The sequence below is a fragment of the Engystomops pustulosus genome, chromosome 3 (genome assembly GCF_040894005.1).
Source record: "Engystomops pustulosus chromosome 3, aEngPut4.maternal, whole genome shotgun sequence".
NCBI lineage: Eukaryota > Metazoa > Chordata > Amphibia > Anura > Leptodactylidae > Engystomops > Engystomops pustulosus.
Genome location: NC_092413.1, coordinates 174,378,734 through 174,402,468, shown reverse-complemented (window position 1 = coordinate 174,402,468; position 23,735 = coordinate 174,378,734). Strand labels below are relative to the sequence as shown.

Here is a 23,735-nt window from a genome sequence, read left to right as displayed (position 1 = left end):
ATAGAAAGTAATGCTTTCTTATCTTTTCTATTAAATTACAACAACAGAGAGTAGTCTTCTTGTCTCTCCCCATGGCAATAATGTAGACAGAAATAGTGCTGCTTCATTGTCTCTCCCTTAGACATTATGTAGACATAGATAGTACTTTTTTACCTCACTGTCTCTTTAGATTATGTCTGTAAGGCCCCTTCTACACTGGCGTTTTTCACGCGCGAGTTCTGCGCGTGCATTTGACGCGCAGAACTTGCATTGCACTCTGTCCCATTGTATTCAATGGGTCTTTCTTGATTTGCGTTGTTTTGCACGCGCGTGCTTGCGTTCGTTTGCACGCGCGTCAAAATCGCAGCATGCTCTATTTTTGCGATTCACGCGCATTTTTCACGCCCCATTCAAGTCTATGGGGACGTATCAAAAACGCATTGCACTCGCAAACATTGCAAGTGCAATGCGAGTGCAATGCGTTTTAAACGTAAGGGTTGCTAGGTGACCAGAATAACAGTATTTCCCCTGCTCGTGAACGATCAAATAATTAAAAAAACACAATGAAGAACAGTGAAGAATAGAATAAAAACAGTGAACACAGTGAACACAGGATCATTTAAGTGAAAAACACAGTGCAGAACACAGTGCAGAATAGATTACAGATGTTCGGCACATCTGCTTACTTGTCGGGAGATACGCGCGGAGCGGTGCGCACAAAATAGCATGTGAAGAACAATATATATGTGTGTATGTTTCCATACATCTGCAATGTCTTCTTCACACATATATATTGTTCTTCACATGCTATTTTGTTCGCACCGCTCCGCGCGTATCTCCCGACAAGTAAGCAGATGTGCCGAACATCTGTAATCTATTCTGCACTGTGTTCTGCACTGTGTTTTTCACTTAAATGATCCTGTGTTCACTGTGTTCACTGTGTTCACTGTTTTTATTCTATTCTTCACTGTTCTTCACATCTGCTAACTTGTCGGGAGATAATATACACGCGCGGAACAGTGAAGAATAGATTGTAGATGTTTGCATACATCTGCTATCTTATCAGAAGACATTCTTTTTCAATTAAATAAAACATTTTATTCCCGAACCTTGGTCCCTTTGAAAAAGTCCCATTGACTTAAAAAAACGCGCGTGAAAAACGCAACGAAAACGCAAAAAAACGCGAACAAAAATGAAACAAAAACGCAGCAAAAACGTCAGTTTTTCACGCATTGCACCCTGACGTGAAACGCAACGCTAGTGTGGAAGAGGCCTTAGGTTTGGGAGGTTTCTCTTCCACAATATATACTGCAGATGCTTATTACTCACATGTACATTTGCATTTCTCAGGTTTTCCACAGTGGCCATTCATAAGTGACAACAGAATTTGAAGCTAAATTGGTTGTCACTTCTGAATTAGCTTCTCTGCAAATTCCATTCCCTGTGTAAGTGAATGAAGAAGCTTTGGCTGTTACTTCATTACTCTAATCAGTGTTTAGAATCAGCATTTATAAGCTTAAAATAAAAAGGCTTCGTAAATGTTAATAAGTATTTTGGAAACAATTGTCCCCTTTCCGTGTTTTGAACCCATTCCAACATTTGGCTTAAATGGATTGTCCAAGATAACATTTTATATATATATCTGGTGGGCTGTAAAAATAATAAACCTATTTTTATTATTTAATAAACCTACTATCCCTCCCATTTAGCAGCAGGACTTCCCATCACTAAAGGTCTCTGAATTCAGCCTGATCTGATGCAGGCACACAGTTGTGTAGAATGGAAGGTTTATTATTTTTACAGCCCCCTCAGCTATATCTAATTTATTTTTTGCTCCCGGACAACCCCTTTAAGATGAATTATGCAAAATTATTACCAGTATATCCTATTGGCAAAAAATGTAATAATTGCATGTCAGGCAAATATACAATCAAATGTGTTTCAGGTGATTCCAGACCAGTTTTAGCCGCTGTACAATCACATTAAACAAGCACAGACTTGAATGGATTATTATGTGGCTTAGATCGGCCTTAGATTATTATTTGGCTTAGATAGAGGCAGACCATTGTGCAGTGGTGTTCACTGTGAATGGAAATGCAGACCTATAGAAATTGTCTGGGGATATGATGACGTATTGTGTGAAGGAGGGGGAATGATATTATACAGGCCTACTTTCTGGTCCTATCAGTTGTATCTAAATCTATAAAGTCATGAAATATATAGAATCATTTTGATTTATCTGAATGCTATCTATCATTAAAAACAACAAATGTCTTGCTACATCAAAAATTCTCCAGGCAATAAAGTTTGAGTTTGCTCAGGGTGCGATCAGGGTTTGGTCAGTGAAAAACTGACGTTTTGCATCAGAGTGCAATCAGTTTTCAGTCAGAGTTTGTTCAGTGTCTCAGTTTTTCATGTGCATTTTCAATGCAATTTCAATGCGTTTTTCACGCGCAGATAATGCGCGTGAAATGGACTCAGGATTGAGCTCTATCTTTTTTATGGCAATTGATGCGTGAAAAAAGCATTGCACTTGCATTGCACTTGCATGTGTCTCAGAGTGCAATGCATTTTTGATGCGTCTCCATAGACTTGTATGGTGCGTTTTTCACACGCATGACTTACAAAAGTAGAGCATGTTGAGATTTAAACGCGCGTAAAAAAAATGCGCGTGTGTGCGTGAAAAAAATGCAAGTCTGAAAAGACCCATTGGTTACAATGGGTCAGAGTGCAATGCAAGTTCTGTGCGTCAAAAGCACGCGCAGAAAATGCTCGTGAAAAAAATGTGCAAGGGGCCTATCTCTGACCAGCAGCAGCTCTATCCCTAACGGCATCCAGGCAGAGAATGATCCGAGCAGCGCGGGCAGGGGCTAGTATATTCCAGGGTCACCTGATCAGGCCAGCCAACCACTGCTATCGAAGTGTAAGGGTACCACGTCATGCTGGGTGGAGTGCAGAGTCTCCTGGCTTGTGATTGGCTCTGACTATTGGCTCTGTTTTTGGCCGCCAAAAATCAGAACGCCGGGAGATGCCATTTTCTCGAGCTGGCGAAATACTCGTCCGAGCTTGATGCTGATTTTTGGCAGCCAGAAACAAAGCCGCCAGAGCCGAGTATGCTCGCTCATCTCTACACTGGACATATAACTGAACGCATTTCAGAACTTCTTTTTCCTTCCTCAGCAGTATACAGTACTGTGATAAGTTAGAGGTAATAGACACAATGGGGCAGATTTACTTACCCGGTACAGTCGCGATCCAACGGCTCGTTCTCCGACGCTGATGCGGGTTCTGCCAGGATTCATTAAGGTCGTGCTCCCGATGTCCACTAGGTGTCGCTGCTGCGCTGAAGTCGACCGAAGTTCACCTCCTACGTCTCGGTGTATGTGAGTGCTATTTTTGCGACACAAATTTTTTTTACATTCCGCAGCTTTTCCGACGGCCACGCCCCCCCCCATTTCTGTTGCGTGAAAGCCATTGACGATGTGCCACAATCCGATCGTGTGCGCCAAAATCCCAACGCAAATTGGAAAAATTCGGGAAACCCGGCGGAAAAACGCGATTCGGATCCTTAGTAAATGACCCCCATAGGGTCTGCCTGGGGGATTAATGGGATTTTTATGCAATTTTGGTAAAATATAAAAACATGGGATCCATTAATGTGTAGCTAAAATGAAATCTAATTTTTGGTTTGTTAATGATACCTCTCTCAAATGCTACATTACATAAAGTTGATAATGCTATAGAGAAATCTTTTGTAGGATCTGATGGTAATACGTTATAAGTACATTGATTGGTCAGTTGTCGCAGACATTCCAGATCATATTTCTCTGCATTCATAATTACAATCCCCCCTATATCGGCGGGCGGATAGTAATTTTTGAATTTTCTTGTAGTTCCAGAATGGCTAATTTTTCTTTCTTTGTAATGTTGAATTTGTTGGGTTTAATATCTAACGCTCTTAATTCCTTCTCTACAGAGACCTGAATTGTAGAGATTTCTTTACTTATCTCACTTCTAGGGAATTTCTTAGAGGGGAGTTTTAGATTTGTATGGTTGAATTCATTATCTCCCAAAATCTCCTTTGTCAAGGGTTTCTTTAAAAAATACTTCTTAAGACATAATTTTTTAACATATTTTTGTATGCCAATATATATCTCAAATGTATTCAATTTTTTTGTTGGAGCAAATTTTAAACCCAATCATTATAGTAACAAAGATCTGCCAACATGAAGCCTTCAGATCTACCAGTCCCTGTCCACAATATCTTGTAATGTAGGTTACAATGTTGATCTCTTAGCTGTACAGCTGATTTGGTAAGTTTCCTAAAAAATTTTATAAGTAACCAGTCAGTTCATGATATCAAAGTACTGGAAAAGGGAGAAATGATCAGGGAACTGAGTAACTTTTAACAGTCAATATTGCAGGCAACAGTCATGATTCAATAGGCTAAACCAATTCTTCCATTGCCACAAAAGAGATACTGTAGTCTATTCTCACCAAAATGCGTAGAAATTGGCTCCTAGTGCCAAAAATTTGGGTGACAGGTCCTCTTTAAGCAAAACAAAAAAATAGCGCCAGCTGCACAGATAACATTCTCAGTGATACACGATTATTGAATAACCTTGAGTGTCTATCCAGGAATTTACAATTGACATTCACAATTCACAAGTCATGATTGTTTATCTCCCCCACCAAGGTGACCTCATCAACAGCGACTGTCTACAGCGAGAACAACAAATTACCTGGCGCTATGTAATTTCACTGCAAAGCGACCAACTGAGCACGAGCCGGCCACATCCATTCTTATAGCCATTAGGGTTATTTACAGGCATGCGGTATGATCGGTACTAAAGAGAGGCTTTAAAGGGTTAAATTCATGAGCCAATTCAGATTTGTTAATGAGTAAGTAAAGTACATCAAGAAAGTATGAAATTCAATTGGACATGTTGGAACTTATAGATCTGCAACATGAGGAAATCCCAGAAATACAGTTTACTTGGTAAATTACATGTAGGAATGAAATAACATTCATTTTACACATATCACATAGAAAACACTTTTATATAGTAGCGTGCACTTTACATGTGACACAGCAAGCATTTACATACACTAGCATCCACAACATATAGAATGTACTTTACTTATTATTATTACTACATAGAAGTGTTTAATTGCTGCCGCATGGAGTTTGCACGTGTCACATAGCGAGCATTTTATAGCATGTGCTTTACATGTATCACATAGTAAGTATGTAATTAGCATGAACCTTACATTTATCACATTACAAGCACTTGTGTACGATAGCATGTGCTCTGCATTTATTACATGTAGCAATTTATAGATCATGCACTTTTAATGTTTCACATAATAAGCAGTTATATACTGTAGCATGCACTCCAGATATCTGAGATATCAAGCACTTATATAGCATGCACCTTACAAGTCTTAAATAGCAAGCACTGTACATGTATACCATACCATACACTTATATAGCATTGCTACCTAACATATCTTACATAGTAAGCATGTGTATATCATAGTCTATACCAGTGATGGCGAACCTATGGCACGGGTGCCAGAGGTGGCACTAGGAGCCGTTTCTGTGGGACCATCACCCCAGGACAGAGTTCACCAAATAGGACCAAATCCACCAAGTCCCAGGCAACTTAAGAGATGCTGCTCTCAGCGCTATTTTAAAGCGACACTTCATTGGCTGTTAGGAACTGCGGGAAAAGTAAGAAGGTGCTGACAGTACTGCAATATCTTTGGATGTCATCCTGCTGGTCCCACCATTCTTCCTGTACAGAGAGACCCTGGAGAGAAGCTACAACGAGAGTCTGAATTTGCTCTCCTTCTTTCAACTGTATTGGTTGCCTCAGAGGGTCGATACAATTGAAAGACGTGGATGAACAGGTAGCAATAATTTACTGCTTAAAATGCCATGTTGACACTTCACGGGAAAATAAGTGGATTTTGGTTGTAATTTGGGCACTCGGTCTCCAAAAGTTTCGCCATCACTGGTCTATACAGTTGAAAAAAAACACACATCCATCAAGTTCTATATAACATAACCCTCACTGTTATTTAGGTGTAAAAAGGCATTAAGACCCCTCTTGAAGCTCTCTGTTGTTCCTGCTGTGACGAGCACCAGAGGCAGGCTATTCCACACATTGACAGTTCTCACAGTAAAAAAAGCCCTGCGGCATGCACTTTACATGTACACCATACCAATCACTTAATATAGCATGCACCTTACAGCTCTTACATAGCAATCATGTACATGGCATGCACTTTACATGTATACCATACCAATCACTAAAATACAAATTTTAGTGCTCTACTCCATTACACATATCCTTCCGCATTTGATCCACAGAACGGTCTCACCAGCTCTCGGAATGGTTAAAAATAGTGGAGATCCTCAGTAATTCCTCCTGATTCTCTGTAGGTTTCCTGCAGTGGTCTCCACTGTCGATCTCGTTCCACTATCGTGTCTGGAAATCCACGGAGATCCTATGCTGGGAATTTAGTACAGATATTGCGGATTACCAGGGTAAATGAATAAAAGTTCTTTATTGTCATATACTCACAAAAATACGTTTTTAAAAGCGCACATTACATAAAAAGTCTATGTGCACGCCAAACACCGTCCATACGGACGCCAATCACTAATATAGCCTGCGCCTTACAGATCTTATATAGCAAACGTGTATAGCATGCACTTTACATATATACCATAATAAACACTATTATAGCCTGCGCCTTACAGATCTTATATAGCAAGCATGTGTATGTAGCATGCACTTTACATGTATACCATACCAAGCACATATATAACATGCACCTTATAGCTCTTATATAGCAATCATGTGTATAGCGTGCACTTTACATATATACCATAATAAGCACTAATATAGCCTGCACCTTACATCTCTTACATAGCAATCATGTGTATAGCGTGCACTTTCCATGTATACCATAACACACACTACTATAACATGCATATTCTTTCTAGTTGTGGACTATGCAATGTATCATAATCCTCCCAGCCCCCTGACTGCCAGAGCTCATAGAAATAAATTATTATTAGTGTCTGTGATTACAATTGCCGGAGAAAGGAGACTGAGGAGTGGAATACATTATCCATTTGTCAGAGCTCTCCAGCAGACTGTGACTTGCATAAATGGCTTGGATTTGAATCAAGCCCCTCACCGTGAAGGGGATGAGGCTTCATGGGCTCAGACACTGGATCAGGATGTGATGTGCAGATTCCAGCAGACGGAGGGATTTAAGCACCAGGAGCTGTGGACTGCAGCACAACTAGCTTGGATTTCTTCTTCACCAAGGCTGAGACATGTTACAAGACTGTGGAAGTTCTGGCTGCCAGGCAGACAATGCAATGCACACACCAACACACAGGGTGCCCATCTTGCTTCTTCTTCTGAGGGGATGGTAAAGGGCACTACTACTACTACTGCACAGATGGTGATACTCCCATAGCATCACAATAAGTACATGCTGTGTGTCTGTATGTGGAGATAGAGGTTTTCTATGTCCAATGGGGATTTATCAACAAATGTCTGCAACTTTATGGCAAGTCTAAGGCTAAGGCTTCAGTATCAGCAGTCATCCAGTGTCTGCAATATTGTTTTATAGAGTGGACCTGAAATCACACCACAAAATGGTAAGTTACTAAAATATCATCTGTCTCTTATCAATATCTGAACAGTGGTTTACACCTTGGAGGAGGAAATGTTATTGTTTCTATTATGCATCTCAACACATTGTAACCTAATGTAACCTGTAGGTATAGCAGGGGTGTCCTTCATTTATCTAGTAATAATAGACATGGATCCATCAAGTTTAACCTTTCTCAAAGCATTTGTTGCTGGATTTACTATGACCCTTGTTGAGATCACTCATTGGTGACTAATATACTGATCTCTGCTCTATCTGTATATGTGCATAGTATAAGGACCTTGCGTATCATTAGTTTCATTTATTGCTATTTAGATAACATACTGCCTGTATTTCATAGCCCTCTGTATCGTAAAGGTATTATACATTTGATTTTATATATTACTGATATGCAATAGTTAAGTATATTTTCTGATATTGTGACTTATAGGTAGTAGTAGAGCCCTATAGGTATGGTCATATGATATTGCATTGAATAATGGAGCACCCTCATCGAAATGTATCAAGAGATTCCAAAAGTTACATGTGTTCGCAATTTTTATACAATTTGCGCAAGAACTGCAATGTGAATGTCATTCCCAGGACTCATATTAATGCCTTTAGTGAAGAAAATTTTAGGGTTTGCATTGAGTATTATTCTTTATTCTGATACAAATGACCTTATTTTTGGTTGAAAACCGAATACACATCTACATTAGCGACATCAGTCCATGCATCTTACTATTAATTGTATGGAGATACATAACCTCCAGCCGTCATTTCTAAGTTTAGAAAGAAAACATTTTGCCGGTTCACTTAAACCATTGTTTTCCTGCCTATGTAAAAGCTTTATCATTTTTTAGACATCTACTTAGATAGCGAGTGCAGTCCAGACAGCTGTTATTACCAGGGGAGTGCTGTGTACATGTCCATAGTGAGGGATTAGGTGAAGTCTATTGAAACCAGTGACCATTTATTGATTTCGCGAGATGCCAGTCCTTTACTTGGCTCCTAGCTCCAGCTAATAGAGGTCAGCTACGCAGTCACAACTGCTTTACATCAGAATTAGCACGTCTGTAAGGATTCAGTAACCTCACTGCTTCCAGAAAAAATGGTCTCTAAATACAATCCGGTTGTCTTTAATTCCAGGCATTTGCAGGGTTTTAGAAAAAAGTCCCAAATTTTCCATGACGTTGGTAGTCCAGGTAATACAGAAAACTAGAAGTGACATAAAGCTCTGAAGGCTTCAGACCATGGATGACTTATCTTTAAGGCTGGCTCAGATTTGCAATAGCCTCTTATGACACACTATCATGCCATGTACTATCAAAGGCAAAAAAGCAAATACAGCATAAATTTTAAAAAAGTGAACCTAAAAATTCAAAGAAAACACCCATTGATACAGGGATATTGTATGGGGCGCAGAGGTAGCAGTGACAACAAGGCCCAAATGCCCCTGAGACACATAGTCAGACAACAGTATTGGGGCAATGGGATTTAAACATACTTTCTCCTTTCAACAAACTTTTCAGGAAACATAAGTTGATTTACTGGTAGATCTCATCTCTGCAGTCTGTGAGTATGTTGTCCTTTCTCAACTAGTGGGTAGAGACCTAGCTGTGTGACTCAATGATCCACCTTCTCTATAGAGGTTATTTGTCATATGAGACCTCAGTGAACTACTGTCTGTCCTCCTAGCAAGGGGGAATTGAGCATGGAGTTTAAATTAAAGGCAGACTTGTGTGTGTGTGGTTTGGTGGGGGACCGGTAATTAGGTAAGTAAACACTTTGTTCCGACAAGATTTTTTTGTGTTGACAAGTACCATATTTTTGTGAGAAATATGCAAAGACTTTTCCCATGATGGGACAAGGAAAACAATGACTTATTTTGCTACCTTGTAAGGCAGCCCCCTTAACATCAAGCATGACTTTCAAGAAGCCTAATGACATGATGTGGGATTAAAGTCAAACAAGTATATCTATTCCAGAAGGAACAGGTTCCCAATTGTAGAACGTGGATGTGTCTCTTCAGTACAGCTTAGGGAATTGGTTTGGATTTAAAGGCTTCTGACTAGGGTTTCTCTTTATAGAGATTTTGCCAATCAAGGCCGCCTTGCAGGCGTTTGGTGACTTATAGCCATTTCTTTCTCCAGTGATCACTTTTTAATGATTTTTATTCAATATAATGTTGTCATTTTTTACTTTTCGCCTGTTGCCGATGGTACCTCTTTTTTTTACTACCTTAAAAGGCAGCCCCTGAACCTTTCAAGGTAGCAAAAAGAGGCATGGTTTTTCCTGTTGCATCCCGTGAAACATATTTGCATATTTCCCAGAATCCCTTAGTGGAGCATCAATGGCCATAAGTCTACATGCTCCTATAAGTTAGCCTGCACAAAATCTCCATAATAACCCTTACTTCCTGACCCATGTTTTTATGAAAAGTTTGTTGAAAAGTTGGTGGCCATTAAAGGCCCAGTTTACCTGCTCTGCCCTTCCATTCTAAATGGATTTCAGATTTGGACATAATAAAGCAGCATCACTAACTTGTAGATCTGGGTGACGTGATTCCTGCAATATCTTTATCTTTATCCGTTCTTTGTATTCAAAATGGAAGTTTTAAATATATGTTAATTAGGCAGAAATGCCCCAGGATTGCTTCTTACCAACCTCTTTTCTCCTCCAGAGCTACCCTTTGCCGAAATCTTGCACAAAGTGGTCTTTTAGACGCAGCCGCCTGCTACTCAGTGCACAATGCAGCTGTACTGAAGGTTGGAAATAGAAATATTCCATTCCACATAGGATTAAATGTATAGAAGGCTTCTTTGGGATCTTTCCATAGCCTCTTCTCGCAAAATCCGTTCAGCGCTCAGCTGTCTGCTACTTAGTGCACAATGCAGCCGCACTGATGGTCGAAAATAAAAACTAAAGGTCAAAAATAAAAACTGAAGGTCAAAAATAAAAACTGAAGGTTAATACAAGGTCTTTCTATCCCCATATGTTTTCATGTGTAAAAGGCATTCTTTTGCCAAATTTCCTCTATTCATAATGGGAAAACTAATAGAGACTCTATGAAAGAAGGGGCATAACACATATGTGAGCTTAGCCTCAGTTATACCTTTGTATTTGTAGATGGTGATTTCTTCATTCTTTTTATAAATTGGATTTTATGTACTGTATTCCTTTTCCAGTATGGATTCATTAATACCTGCTTGAAGTCACTGGTGATTGAGAAATATGGTGAAGAGACATGGGATTTGTTGAGGTAAATGATTTCTGTCAGCTATTGTTATGTGTTCATAATAATTTCACTATGTTTTCATTGTGATTACCGTATATACTCGAGTATAAGCCGACGCAAGTATAAGCCGAGGCCCCTAATTTTACCACAAAAACCTGGTAAAACATATATTTCTTTTACTCGAGTATAAGCCGAGTTTGGGTTTTCAGCACATTTTTTTGTGCTGAAAAACTAGGCTTATACTCAAGTATATATATACTTAAAGGAAATCTAGCATCAAAATCAAGCAGGATAAACCATGGACACTTACTCAGAGATCCAGGCATCGTTGCTGTGGTAATATTATTATATATATTATATATATTATTATTCATGACCTCCTTCCTTCTAAAAGCAACTTTTAAAATTATGCTAATGAGCCTGGAGGGATCTGGGGAGCTACCAGAGCTCATACGTGCTGGAGCTACACAGGCTGTCACACTGTCTCAATATACAGGCCACATGATACCATTCGGCTCACCTGGGAGTGTATGATCTTGAAGCTGGTGTGCTAGCAGCACAGATAAATGCAAAATCCTGAGGAGAAAGATTAGCAACTCCACCTTGCATGAATAAAAAACTTCTTTATTCGGCTTCTCTTTAAAATGACATGACCATCAAATCAGGATTAAAGGATCACAAGAGATCTTATGCATTTCAAGTCTTACTGACTCTTAGTCATAGATGTCACACTGTCTCAACCTCCCTCTGCTCCCTCAGCATTTCCCCCTCCCTCTTCCTGCTGTAATCTCATGGCCGCAGCACACAATGGGAGGGGAGGTGCTGAGGGAAAACTGGGGAAGGGTGAGACAGTGTAACGGGCTGTGAAGACAGAGCATTGAAGGGATAAGGTAACAACCCCTCCCAGAGCTCTTCTGGTTCATTAGCATTTTTCAGTTTATTTCAGAAGGGAGGAGGCCATGGATAACAAATATAAGAAGATTACCACAGTCACAGTGCTTGGACACGTCCCTGGTTTATCATGCTTGAATTTGATGGTAGATGGTCACTATACAACTACAACCTCCTATGAAAATCCAGTCTAGTGTGTGGGCTCATGGTGTGGTGAGATAAAATGTTGTGAAAACTATGTACACAAATGTATTATTGATTTCTTCAACAGCGAACAGATGTTTGCACCTTAATGCACATTTTTGAGTATGGAAAAGATGAATAACTTTGTTGAGCTATAAAGTTGTATTACTGGTATATAACTAAGTCTAAAGAGTGTACAAGAGAGATGACGGCACTACTCCTAGTCACAAAAAGAAGGATATAATGTCAAGCTGTGGAGTGCATGGGTTCCACATGTGTGGAGACATGTATCTTCAGTGGTGAAGAGACAGAAAGTCCAATACACACAGGATGCAGTATAGAAAGCAAGGATGGCACTCACCCAGCTGTAGATGTAGATATCTTCTTCTTTTATTGAATAAGGTACATATACTCACATAACAAGTGCAAGGGAGGGAGCGGGAACTGAACGCCCATAGGAGGGCAACGGCCGTTTCGCGCTGTGCTGCATTTCTTCCAGCCCTAAGTGTGAAGTGATTAAAAGCCGTAGGGTTTTTAAATGCTAGCTGACAACATGAGCACACCTGTATGGGGAGTATCCCATTACCATGCAGTTCAGAACAGGCCAATGGCACCCTAAACTCGAGACCAATAGAGAGGCATTTAGCCCATATTGGTAAATGATGGCTGGGCTTACCTCTATGTGTTAGGTCGCTTCACCTGTCACGCAGTGACGTGTCCTCCACGTTTTGTTGGTCCAGGTGGGTGCAGCGCCTATTCGTCCGGAACCGGACCAAGGCCCCTCCCCTTCCGGGATTCCCCACGTGGGGTGGGTCATGTGAGCGGACGATTCGACTCATCCCCTTTTTTCCTGATGTTGTGACTTGTTACCTAGACAACAAGGCACGGCGTCACTACATCACAGAGATCGGAATATTTTTTAACGCTGTCCGAAACCAGGGAGCAGACCGCGTTGCGCATTGAAATGAGGAACGCAGCCAGTGAGTACTTAGAGTTGGGGTGTGCCATACACATTTTTTATGAGACCCCAAAAAATAGTGTATCATTTATTGGTCTGTATAGGTGTACACACAACAAGATAAAGATCTAAAGTATCGAATTAGATCAAATTTATGTGCATTATCACAATATTCGATGGCTTACACTGTGTTGTACGTGAACTGACTTTTATATGTGTTTTTCACCTTTTGCTTTTTAACATATGCCGTTTATGTAGGAAAATGTAATGCAAAATGCGACATAGTTAGAGTTTTAAGGCAATGTGTATGGCACACCCCAACTCTTAGTACTCACTGGCTGCGTTCCTTGTTTCAATGTGCGAAGTGGTCTGCTCCTTGGTTTCGGACAGCGTTAAAAAATCCCCCGATCTCTGATGTAGTGACGCCGTGCCTTGTTGTCTAGGTAACAAGTCACATGATCAGGAAAAAAGGGGATGAGACGAATCTTCCGCTCACGTGACCCACCCCACGTGGGGAATCCAGGAAGGGGCGGGGCCTTGGTCCGGTTCCGGACGAATAGGCGCTGCGCCCACATGGACCCACAGAACGTGGAGGACACGTCACTACGTGACAGGTGAAGCGACCTAACACATAGGGGTAAGCCCAGCCATCATTTACCAATATGGGCTAAATGCCTCTCTATTGGTCTAGAGTTTAGGGTGTCATTGGCCTGTTCTGAACTGCATGGTAATGGGATACGCCCCATACGGGTGTGCTCATGTTGTCTGCTAGCATTTAAAAACCCTACGGCTTTTGATCACTTCACACTTAGGGCCGGAAGAAGCGTAACACAGCGCAAAACGGCCGTTGCCCTCCTATGGGGGTTCAGCTCCCACTCCCTCCCTTGCACTTGTTATGTGAGTATATGTACCTTATTGAATAAAAGAAGAAGATATCTACATCTACAGCTTGGTGAGTGCCATCCTTGCTTTCTATACTGCATCCTGTGTGTATTGGACTTTAAGTAAAGCTCTACCCAAGCAATAGCATGAATAATCCTGCTCTATACTATGCTAACTGCTGGGTGGACTGTGTAGCACATTCCTTTTAGCCTATTACAAATGTTACATTATAAAACATACCTTGCCAAAAACCATTGTTGAGGTCTGTCTCCAGCCTGATGGCTCCCCCAGCAGCAGACAGGCCATCTGACAACCTGGGTGTCAGTGTTAGGACTGACATCTGGCAGCATTCTGCTACATGGAGCTCCCACGTGGGAAGCAGCGGACATCACGTGGGGTGTCAAGCCTTTTCAATTGTGACAAGTAGCCAGTGCATGAGGAAGCCTCACTCAGGCACTTTCACAATTCATCGTGATTCATATAGGGAATTCGCTTCAATAGCTTAAGAAAATTTCAACTGTAAAAATATCCAACTGTACCAAAGACAAGTTATGTGACAGCTTTGCGGTATAAATGTGGAGATTTGGCAATAATTCACTTATTTTTAATACTCTGTTTGTTGTCTGATAATAATCTGTATTGAATGTCTCTACTTTCTGGACTGATTCCATGCAAATTCCCTTTGACTTTTAGAAATCATATTTTTATTTTGCATATTAATCCGCTGCTTGCTATTGTTCTGATTGGACATTGTCTATGGTTTATGGTCAAACGGGAATAAAAAAGATGCAACACGCTGATGTATCTGCCATGGTTTCTAATTATACAAAATCAAATCCCAGGGATTGTACATTGTGGGTGTGAGTCATGAAAAATATGATGGAACATGTTGTATTGGACAGTCTTATTTCTTATTACAGCCTTCAAACATGATGACCATCAATGATCTATACAATATGCGCCTAGTGATGTCTTATTGTTTTCCTGCAGTGCCACCATATTACACAATTGTCCATGTAATTTACAAACTGGATACAAACGTGGTTTTTGATGCCAACTTATCTTTAAGGTCCCTGATCCAGGGATTCCTGAACTTAGAAAAGGTCAGGGGTATAGAACATACTTTGCATGACTTAGTAGAATTTTGGTGTCCTGACTCGTTGTGCTCTCAAAGGGGCCAGTGTTTATTTAATTCTACCTATGAAAATGTTGGTAACCTAAAAAATAACTAACGTGACATTATGATATGGAAAATCAAGTGAAAATGCACATATCAGAAACTTAAAAGTCTGCTGCTTTATGTTCGAGAGCCAAAACCAGGTATGGATCCATATAAAGAAATAAAGGACTGAGGGTTCTTTCCTTGACTTTGGTTTAAAACTTCAAATAAAAATCTGAATGTGTGTTTGTAACATGGGGAAGAGTACTTGTGTCAGGTTCGCTAGGGAAAATGCTGGGACTTCTGGTTCTTCTGGTGGTGCCAGCAGCGTTCTCCGAACCCCGGTGCGTATCCGCGCAATCTCCACCTCTCGTCCCGGGCAGCGGCTGCTAAGATCTCGTGCTGTCTAGGAGTTGTGTTCGGAACTGCTGGGACTTGTGCTACCTCTGCTTGGTGCCTGGTTGTTTCTGCACCATGAGGGGTTAATTCCCAGATGCTGTCCAGCTCCTATCAGGTTCTGGAGGTGTAGTTCTGGCTGCATAAATTGCAGCTTCACTAGTCACCTGTGCCAGTGTTTGAAATCCCTTCACTTGCTCTCAGCATTAGGTTTGACTTGCTCTGTATCTGTATCGTTGTGACCGCGGCTCGTTTTTTGACATTGACTCTTTGCCTACTGATTTTGCTATTGATGTACCCTCTCGTTGTGACTCCGGCTAGTTTACCATTCTTTTGTATTTTATGTTTGTCAGTCTGTTTGTGTTTCCCTTCCCACACTTATCAGTGTATTTAGAGTCTTCAAGTAGTTGCCCCACGGTTTAGCGTGGGGGGGCTATAGGAAGGGACAGAGGTTGGGGCAAGCTCAGGGCACACTATCCCCTGTCTTTTGTGTTACCCAATCTTAACACTTGTCTTCAGTTCACCTTGTTCAGCTGCAGACATTGTGAGGTATGGGCCCTGGTGAGCTGTGTATCATGCTTCTGTGTGTGTATTAGTAGTGGAAGGACTGTAAAAAATGCATTTACAGTGCAAAAAATGAGTATTTGACACTAGCAATTTTTCAAGTTTTCCCACCTATAAAGAATGGAGAGGTCTGTAATTTTTATGGTAGGCACACTTCTTGAGATACTGAATTGACTTTGCTAGAACTCGTTACCTGTATAAAAGACACCTGTCCACACGCTCAATCAGTCACACTCCAGCCTCTCCACCATGGCCAAGAGCAAAGAGCTGTCGGGGACAGAATTGTAGACCTGCACAAGACTGGAATGGGCTACAGCACAATAGACAAGCAGTTTGAGGAGGAACAACTTAGGTGCAATTATTAGAAAATGGAAGAAACACAAGATCACCACAAATTTCCTTGATCTGGGCTCCATACAAGATCTCTCCTTTTGGGGTAAGGACCTGTTCAACTACCTGAGGCGAGCTCCGACCACAGACTCAAAGATAACCCATAGTAACACACGTCAAAATCATGGATTAAAATCCTGCAGGACACCCAAGGTCCTCCTGCTTACACCAGCACATGCCCAGGCCAGTTTGCAGTTCACCAATGGCCATCTGTATAATCCAGAGGAGGCATGGGAGAAGGTCATGTGATCAGATGAGGCGAAAATAGAACTCTTGGTATCAACTCCACTTATACAAAGAAGAAAGAATGACTGTACCATACTGAGAGCACAGAAATAGAGAAAAAAGGGGCACTACTGTGGCACTATTACCACAAATATGGAGTTTTAACATCAGAGATCTGATTCCACTCCAAGTATTATTAAAACATGAATTTATTTGCAAAACATAAATAGCGTGACAATGTATAATAAAATGGTCCTAATAACGTGTTTCGCGTCTCTAGGACACTTCATCAGATATAGGACAATAAAGCCAAATGCCCCCTGACTGAGGTCTTGAAGTATATATACCATTGTAGACATACAGGCTTTATTCAATAGCGCTCTATTGTTACCAACTTTTCAAATATTTGGGCACATTTACTTACCTGTCCTGACTCATTCCCTGAAAGTGCATTGTCCGACCGGAATGCACTGTGCCACGATTCACTAAGATTCTGCATATGTCGCTTCCCCGCTAGGGTCCGACAGAGTTCACCTTCTTTTTAGTGGCGCATGTAAGTGCTTGATCTTGTGACACAATTTGAAAGTTAAATTCGCTCAGTCCGAATCAGTCAGATCGTCTGACGGCCCGCCCCCCTGTTGCATGAAAGTCGCCACAGCCGTGCCACAATCAGATTGCGCGTAACACAATCCCCAATTAAATACCTGTCACAGCGTGCAACACCTGAAAATTTTGGAAAATGTTGGAAAATTCGACGAAAGTTCATACTGCAACCCTTAATAAATAAGCCCCATTGTGTCTGAAGATATCACCCAAGGCGCCATCCTATGTGTTTCTCTTTTTATTTTTTTTTCGTTTTCAAGCACCATATTGAAGGGAGGATGGATGGGACCATTGATCATGAAATTATAGTTAACAACCTCCTTCTCTCAGTAAGAGCTATGAAGGTGGCTTGTGTGTAGGTCTTCCAACATGACAATGATCCGAAACACACAAACGGGGCAACTGGAGCGGCTCTGTAAGAAGCATTTCAAGGTCCTGGACTGTACTGGACCTAGGCAGTCTCCAAACCTGAACACAATTGAATATTGAAGGTCCTGAAAATCAATGTTCCCAGCAACAGCCCCCAAGCCAGAAAGATCTGGAGAATATCTATATGGAGGAGTAGGCAAACTTGGTGTGCAAATTTGATCATCAACTACACATAACGTCTAATACACGTTTCTATACCAAGTTCTATTTTTCTATTGTATCAAGTATTTGTCTCATGTAAAAATTACCAATTTGAGTATTTAACCCCTTAACGACCTGGGCCTTTTTTGTTTTTTCATTTCTATTTTTCCCTCCCCACCTTCAAAAAATCTATTACTTTTTTTTATTTTTACACGTAAAGAGCTCTGTGATTTCTTGTTTTCTGCGTAACAAATTACACTTCATAGTGATTGTAGTGAATATTCCATGTACTGGGAAGCGGGAAAACAATTCCAAATGCAGTGAAAATGGTTAAAAAAATGCATTTGCATTGTTTTCTTTTGGGCTTGGAATTTACGGCTTTCACTGTGTGACCCAAAGACATGTCTACTTTATTCTTTGGGTTGGTTTACGGGGATACCAAATTTGTATAGGTTTTATAATGTTTTCATACATGTACAAAAATTAAAACCTCCTGTACAAAATACAATTATGGCACTAATAACTTTTCCATACTTCGGTGTATGGAGCTGTGGATGGTGTCATTTTGTGTGACTTTTGAAGTTGTTTTCCTTGCTTCTATTTTTCAAAATTGCAAAAAAGTGGCATTTTCGACTTTGGGCGCTATTTTCCATTACGGGGTTGAACACAGTGAAAACCCGTTATTATATTTTGATAGATCGGGCATTTTTGGATGTGGTAATACCTAATGTGTTTATGATTTTTAATGTTTATTTATATCAGTTCTAGGGAAAGGGGGTGATTGAATTTGTATGTTTTTTTATTATAAATTTTTGAAAAACGTTTTTTTATTATTAAGTCGGCAAAGACTTACCGCTATGGAGAGGGCTCAGACCTCCATGTACCCACACACAACGTGCGTCGTACTATTAAACCGCCGTAAGGGGAAATCATGCAATGTGGTATTTTAACATTCTGTCTCTTACAATTGAAGTGTACCTATGATAAAACCAGAACCTCCATAGTACCCTCCATAGATAGCATATACTGCCAGACCAACCCCCCATAGATAGTATATACAGCCAGTACCCTCCATAGATAATATACACTGCCAGACCAACCCCCCATAGATAGTATATACTGCCAGTACCCTCCATAGATAGTATGTACTTCCAATACCTCTGATAGATAGTATATACTGCCAGACCAACCCCCCATATATAGTATATACTGCCAGCACCCTCCATAGATAGTATATACTGCCAGTACCCTCCATAGATAGTATGTACTTCCAATACCTCTGATAGATAGTATATACTGCCAGACCAACCCCCCATATATAGTATATACTGCCAGCACCCTCCATAGATAGTATATACTGCCAATACTTCTGATAGATAGTATATATTGCCAGACAACCCCCCCATAGATAGTATATACTGCCGTATATACTGGCAGCACCCCCATAGATAGTATATACTGGCAAGTCAACCCCCCATAGATGGTATACACTGCTAGACCAACCCACCATAGATAGTGTATACTGCCATCACCCCCAAAGATAGTATATAATGATTGACCAACCACCCATAGATAGTATATACTGCCAGACCAACAACCCATGATGATACTGCCAGTACCTTCCATAGATTGTATATACTGCCAATACCTCTGATAGATAGTATATACTGCGAGCAACCCCCATCGATAGTATATATTGACAGCACCCTCCATACATAGCATATACTGCTAGACCAACCACCCATAGATAATATATACAGCCAAACACTGGCAGCTCTGTACTACTGGCGATCTGCTGCCCTCCTCAGGGGTCCACAATCTGCCGTCTGAGGGGGGATTTGCATCCTGCCTAATGGCAGACGCAGCCCTGCATATGCAGTATTACATTTACCAGTACAACAAGGAGAACATTGTGGGATGTGAGGCTTTAGATATATGACTTTAATTTGGTGACAGTAATGATGTAATTCAGTTGTGTATGGAAGTAATTACTTTGATTTATAGTCACTAAGTAACTGAAGGAATAAAACTATTTTTCTCCAGGTTTATAAATATTTTATGTCAAGCAATTGATTATATTTATGTTCACAATCATATTTCCTAAAACAGGGTTAAAACTGGAGTACAAGACACATTCATGACTTATGAAGTTTACAAAGATGAAATTACTTTGCAGTTAGTGGAAAAGGCCTGTCAGATGTTGGGTAAGTGTGCTGAGAATACATGTTATGTGCAGAGATACTACACATTTTAGTAGTTCCCAGTTCTTTTTCACCCACTCAATGCTGAGAAAAAAATACAAATTCAGAATAAACCCTACAATATAATGAAGGTTATTTGGATTGGGGATAGAAAATATTACTAAACCTTTTAGAATATTTGTACAGTATACTTTGTGCCAGGCGGCAGTCACCGCCCATAGCGACGCCCCAACCCCGCCCCCTCATGAATACATCAGACCGCTTTGCGAGCTGTCCAACAATTAAACTGTACCCCACCGCAGTGTTAGATAGCGTTACCTGAGGTGTCCGGTAACGCTATCACTCTAACACTGCGGCGTTTGTTCAAGCACTAGGAGCTGCTTACTTTAGTAAGCAGCTCCTAGTGCCGAAAATTTGGGTGACAGGTCCTCTTTAAATATGAAAGCATACAGTATATTGCTGGAGCACTTGCATTTTGCCTTTTAAGTGGAACAGCAATTGCTATTTTCAAAGTCAACTCTTTTTTCATAGTACTGTTAATATTGTTTATGTTATGTTAGATATTTGGATGTTCTAGTGATTTTATTATTATATTATGATATTTTGGCGCAAAATTGCTTACTGGTTGACAAATCAAGTTACAGTAAGCTGCCAAATAATGGTGACTGAATGATCCCATACTCAATAGCCCCTCTGCTATGCAACATGTACTGACCTGCATGGGGGTTTTCAAACAAGCGCAGTTTAACATCTTATATTGTCAGTCATGCTATATATGAGTATATATGCACTGTATATAAATATGCAGGGTTGGACTGGGGGGGGCTAGGGCCCACCAGTGAAATTGATTCTGGGGGTCCACCTACAGCTACATGGAAATATTACCTGTATATTCTAAGACCACGTTTATAGAATGTGTTTTCATTGTGTTTTGAAAGGCGCAGCAAATGCATTAGGTATAATGCATCCCAAAAACATCAGTATTAATGATAGTAGAAACATGGATGTATTATGTGATGTATTTTGCAATGTATTTCAAAACGCTATAAAAACAAATATTTTGAATACAGCTTAAGGCCATGTGCACAAGATGCAACTGAATTGTGTTTTAAAATGCACTTTAGGTGCATCTGGAGAACCTCCTCCTGGAACATCTATATTGAGACATAAGGGAGGAGATTCCCCAAATGCGCAAAAAATGTAATTCATGACCAGGCCATGCCATATTTCAGGGCTTTTTGGGAGGGAAAAACTTACAATACCTCTACCTGACCACCACCTAACTACAAATAACGACAGACACATTTTTGTTGGAAAGGTGAATGGTAACAGTTCTTTATTAATAATCTTTTAATGATCTGTAAAACAAAAACATGCATTAAAATGCGACAATTTAAAATAACATTTTAAACTCTGATAGCTGAGCTCTTGGCAACAACCCCAATTTGGCATGATGTTAACCATAAACCACTGACTTATTACATTGTCTCCCAAAACCATAAATAGCACGCTCAGCGCACGAGAGCTACACCCCCAGCTCCACTTAGCCGCTAACCTTCTAGCCAAGTGGCGAACAAAAATGTGGCCCTAGACCAACCTTTTAACTTGGAGACAATGAAAACCAACCATTCCTCCTGGATAACGTCCCAGGGGAAAAACCACCAACTTCTCACTCATATAACTCCACCTTCTTGTTGATTCGTGGCTATTTTTAACCACCAATTTTTTTCCTGCCCACTGGTTGTTGCCAAGAACCCGCCAAGCATGACGACTTGACCCCTTAAGTCGTCCTGCTCCCCCACAAACGCACACAAAATCTGCCACCTCCGACAAACCAAAATTAAAAACATCAAGGCCCACATCGGTTAAATGCACTCCATCCGGGCCCGTATATTTTTTATCATCGTCCAACATCTTGTGTCGCACCACCAAACCTCCATTCAGTCTCACGAACTTTGCCACACTTTTGTTCACTTTCATCCTACATCTATTCAGTGCGGCTACGGACACTGCATTCCTCCACGACTCCCTCCGAATAATGTCGGACCACACGATCGTCATTCTCGGATGCATGTCCCACAAACACATAATGTCTCTCTTAATGTTTTTAATCAAGGGCCTCATAGGAAAGCTGCCAATATCATTTCCCCCCACATGTAACATTAACACATCTGGTGGACCCCATCTCCTGAAACATTCCTGTAGCTTTTGTCTTACCCTGCTCCACGTTAGGCCACGAAACCCCAACCAGTGCACACTCACCTGCTCAGGGTTCAAACCTAGTGACCTACCGCAAAGCCTTAGATTCGCCCTCCTCTCAGCCCAGTATACGAATGAGTGGCCAAACAACCAAATCACACATTTTTTCGCCCCTGAGAAAAATTAAAAATTATGAAATATAACCTCAACCAAAATACCACCCCTTAAGCAACCATTATTAAACGATTAATCTAGCCCTCCATTAAACCCGGTCTGACGTAAGATCTGAAGCGTTTTGACTCCCAGCGCCCTATCCTCATAATCTCCTCGTCCTGTAATCCCCACCTCGCTGCCTCAGTCGCTGCACCAATCCTGAAGGAGTGCGAACTATACTCCCCAGGGTTTAAACCACTCCGTGCCAAACACTCCCTGAAGACTGACACGAACTGAAATTTTGACAGAGAGGAACCATCTTCATGCACTAACAATGATTTGCTGTCTCTCTTCCGTATGCCTTCAAAATTTTCTAAAACCGAAACTGGACAAAATTCACAACCCGACAATCTATGCAACTTAATCATAAACCCCCTTCCCTTCTTGTCCGTTTTTGAGCCAAAAATCCAAATCTGCACGGCGTTGCCCACTTTCTTAACATGCCGAGTCTGAACTCCTTCCTCCTTTGTCTTACTGCTACTAACCAATTCCCCGATCCTGAACGCCCCAAAAAACGCCCACGAGTACGCCAACTTGAACAAACAAACCTCATATCCTGATTTACACACTGCATTCAACTCCTGCACAATCTTTGTCAATAATTCAAAAGATACTGGCCTCCTGCCATCCACCCTAGTCCCATTTTTTACAAAACCTTTTGTCGCCTGCCGAATCAGAAAAGATTGCGAAACATCTTCCCCGCCTAATAACTTAAACAAGAAGGACAACGCAGCCAAATTTTTATGGACCACTGAACCTGAAACCCCTCTATCAAACAAATTAGCCATGAAACAAAACAACTGGTCAGACCGAGACCCTCCATACCGCTCAGCACTCCATTCATCAGTGAATACAAACCAGTTCCTCCAAACCTTCTGATATGCTGTCCATGTTGACGGAGCCAATGACCTACGTATCCAATGCAAGAACCTCATCAAACTAATTCCCATAGGTGTCCTGGACAGGGCAAAGGGTCCCTTGCAGCCTCCGGCACCAACATCCGGAACCTGTCCAACTGCAAGCGAGACAATGCGTCAGCAATGTTATTGTCCACCCCCGGGACATGCACAGCCTTAAACATAATATTCCGCTTCAAGCATAACAGAACCAAATGCTGTAGCAAACGAATAACCGGAGGAGAGGACGCTGATTGTTTACCTATTACCTCCACCACTGCCATATTATCGCAATGGAACACCACACATTTGTTGGACAGCCGCTCTCCCCACAACTCTGCTGACACCACAATTGGAAACAACTCCAAGAGACAGAGATTCTTAGTATACCCTTTCTCCACCCATTCCACTGGCCAACTACCCACACTCCATTCCCCTTGAAAGAATGCCCCGAAACCTACTGCCCCCGCTGCGTCCGTAAACAGATCCAATGCAACACTTGTAACCGGCT

General features: G+C 41.1%; 1 protein-coding gene across 2 annotated transcripts in view; it reads left to right on the top strand.

Moving 5' to 3' along the window:
- Positions 1-7,096: 7,096 nt before the first annotated feature.
- LOC140122316 (guanylate cyclase soluble subunit beta-2-like) overlaps positions 7,097-23,735 on the top strand; it is a 57,107-nt gene continuing 40,468 nt past the window's right edge. The window contains exons 1-3 of one of the 2 annotated variants that reach the window (XM_072143065.1): positions 7,097-7,663; positions 10,845-10,918; positions 19,825-19,919. In XM_072143065.1, the coding sequence (XP_071999166.1) occupies positions 7,661-7,663; positions 10,845-10,918; positions 19,825-19,919 (172 nt within the window). In that variant the 5' untranslated portion in view covers positions 7,097-7,660. The remainder of the gene's footprint in view (positions 7,664-10,844; positions 10,919-19,824; positions 19,920-23,735) is intronic. The other variant, XM_072143064.1, reaches the window with a different exon arrangement.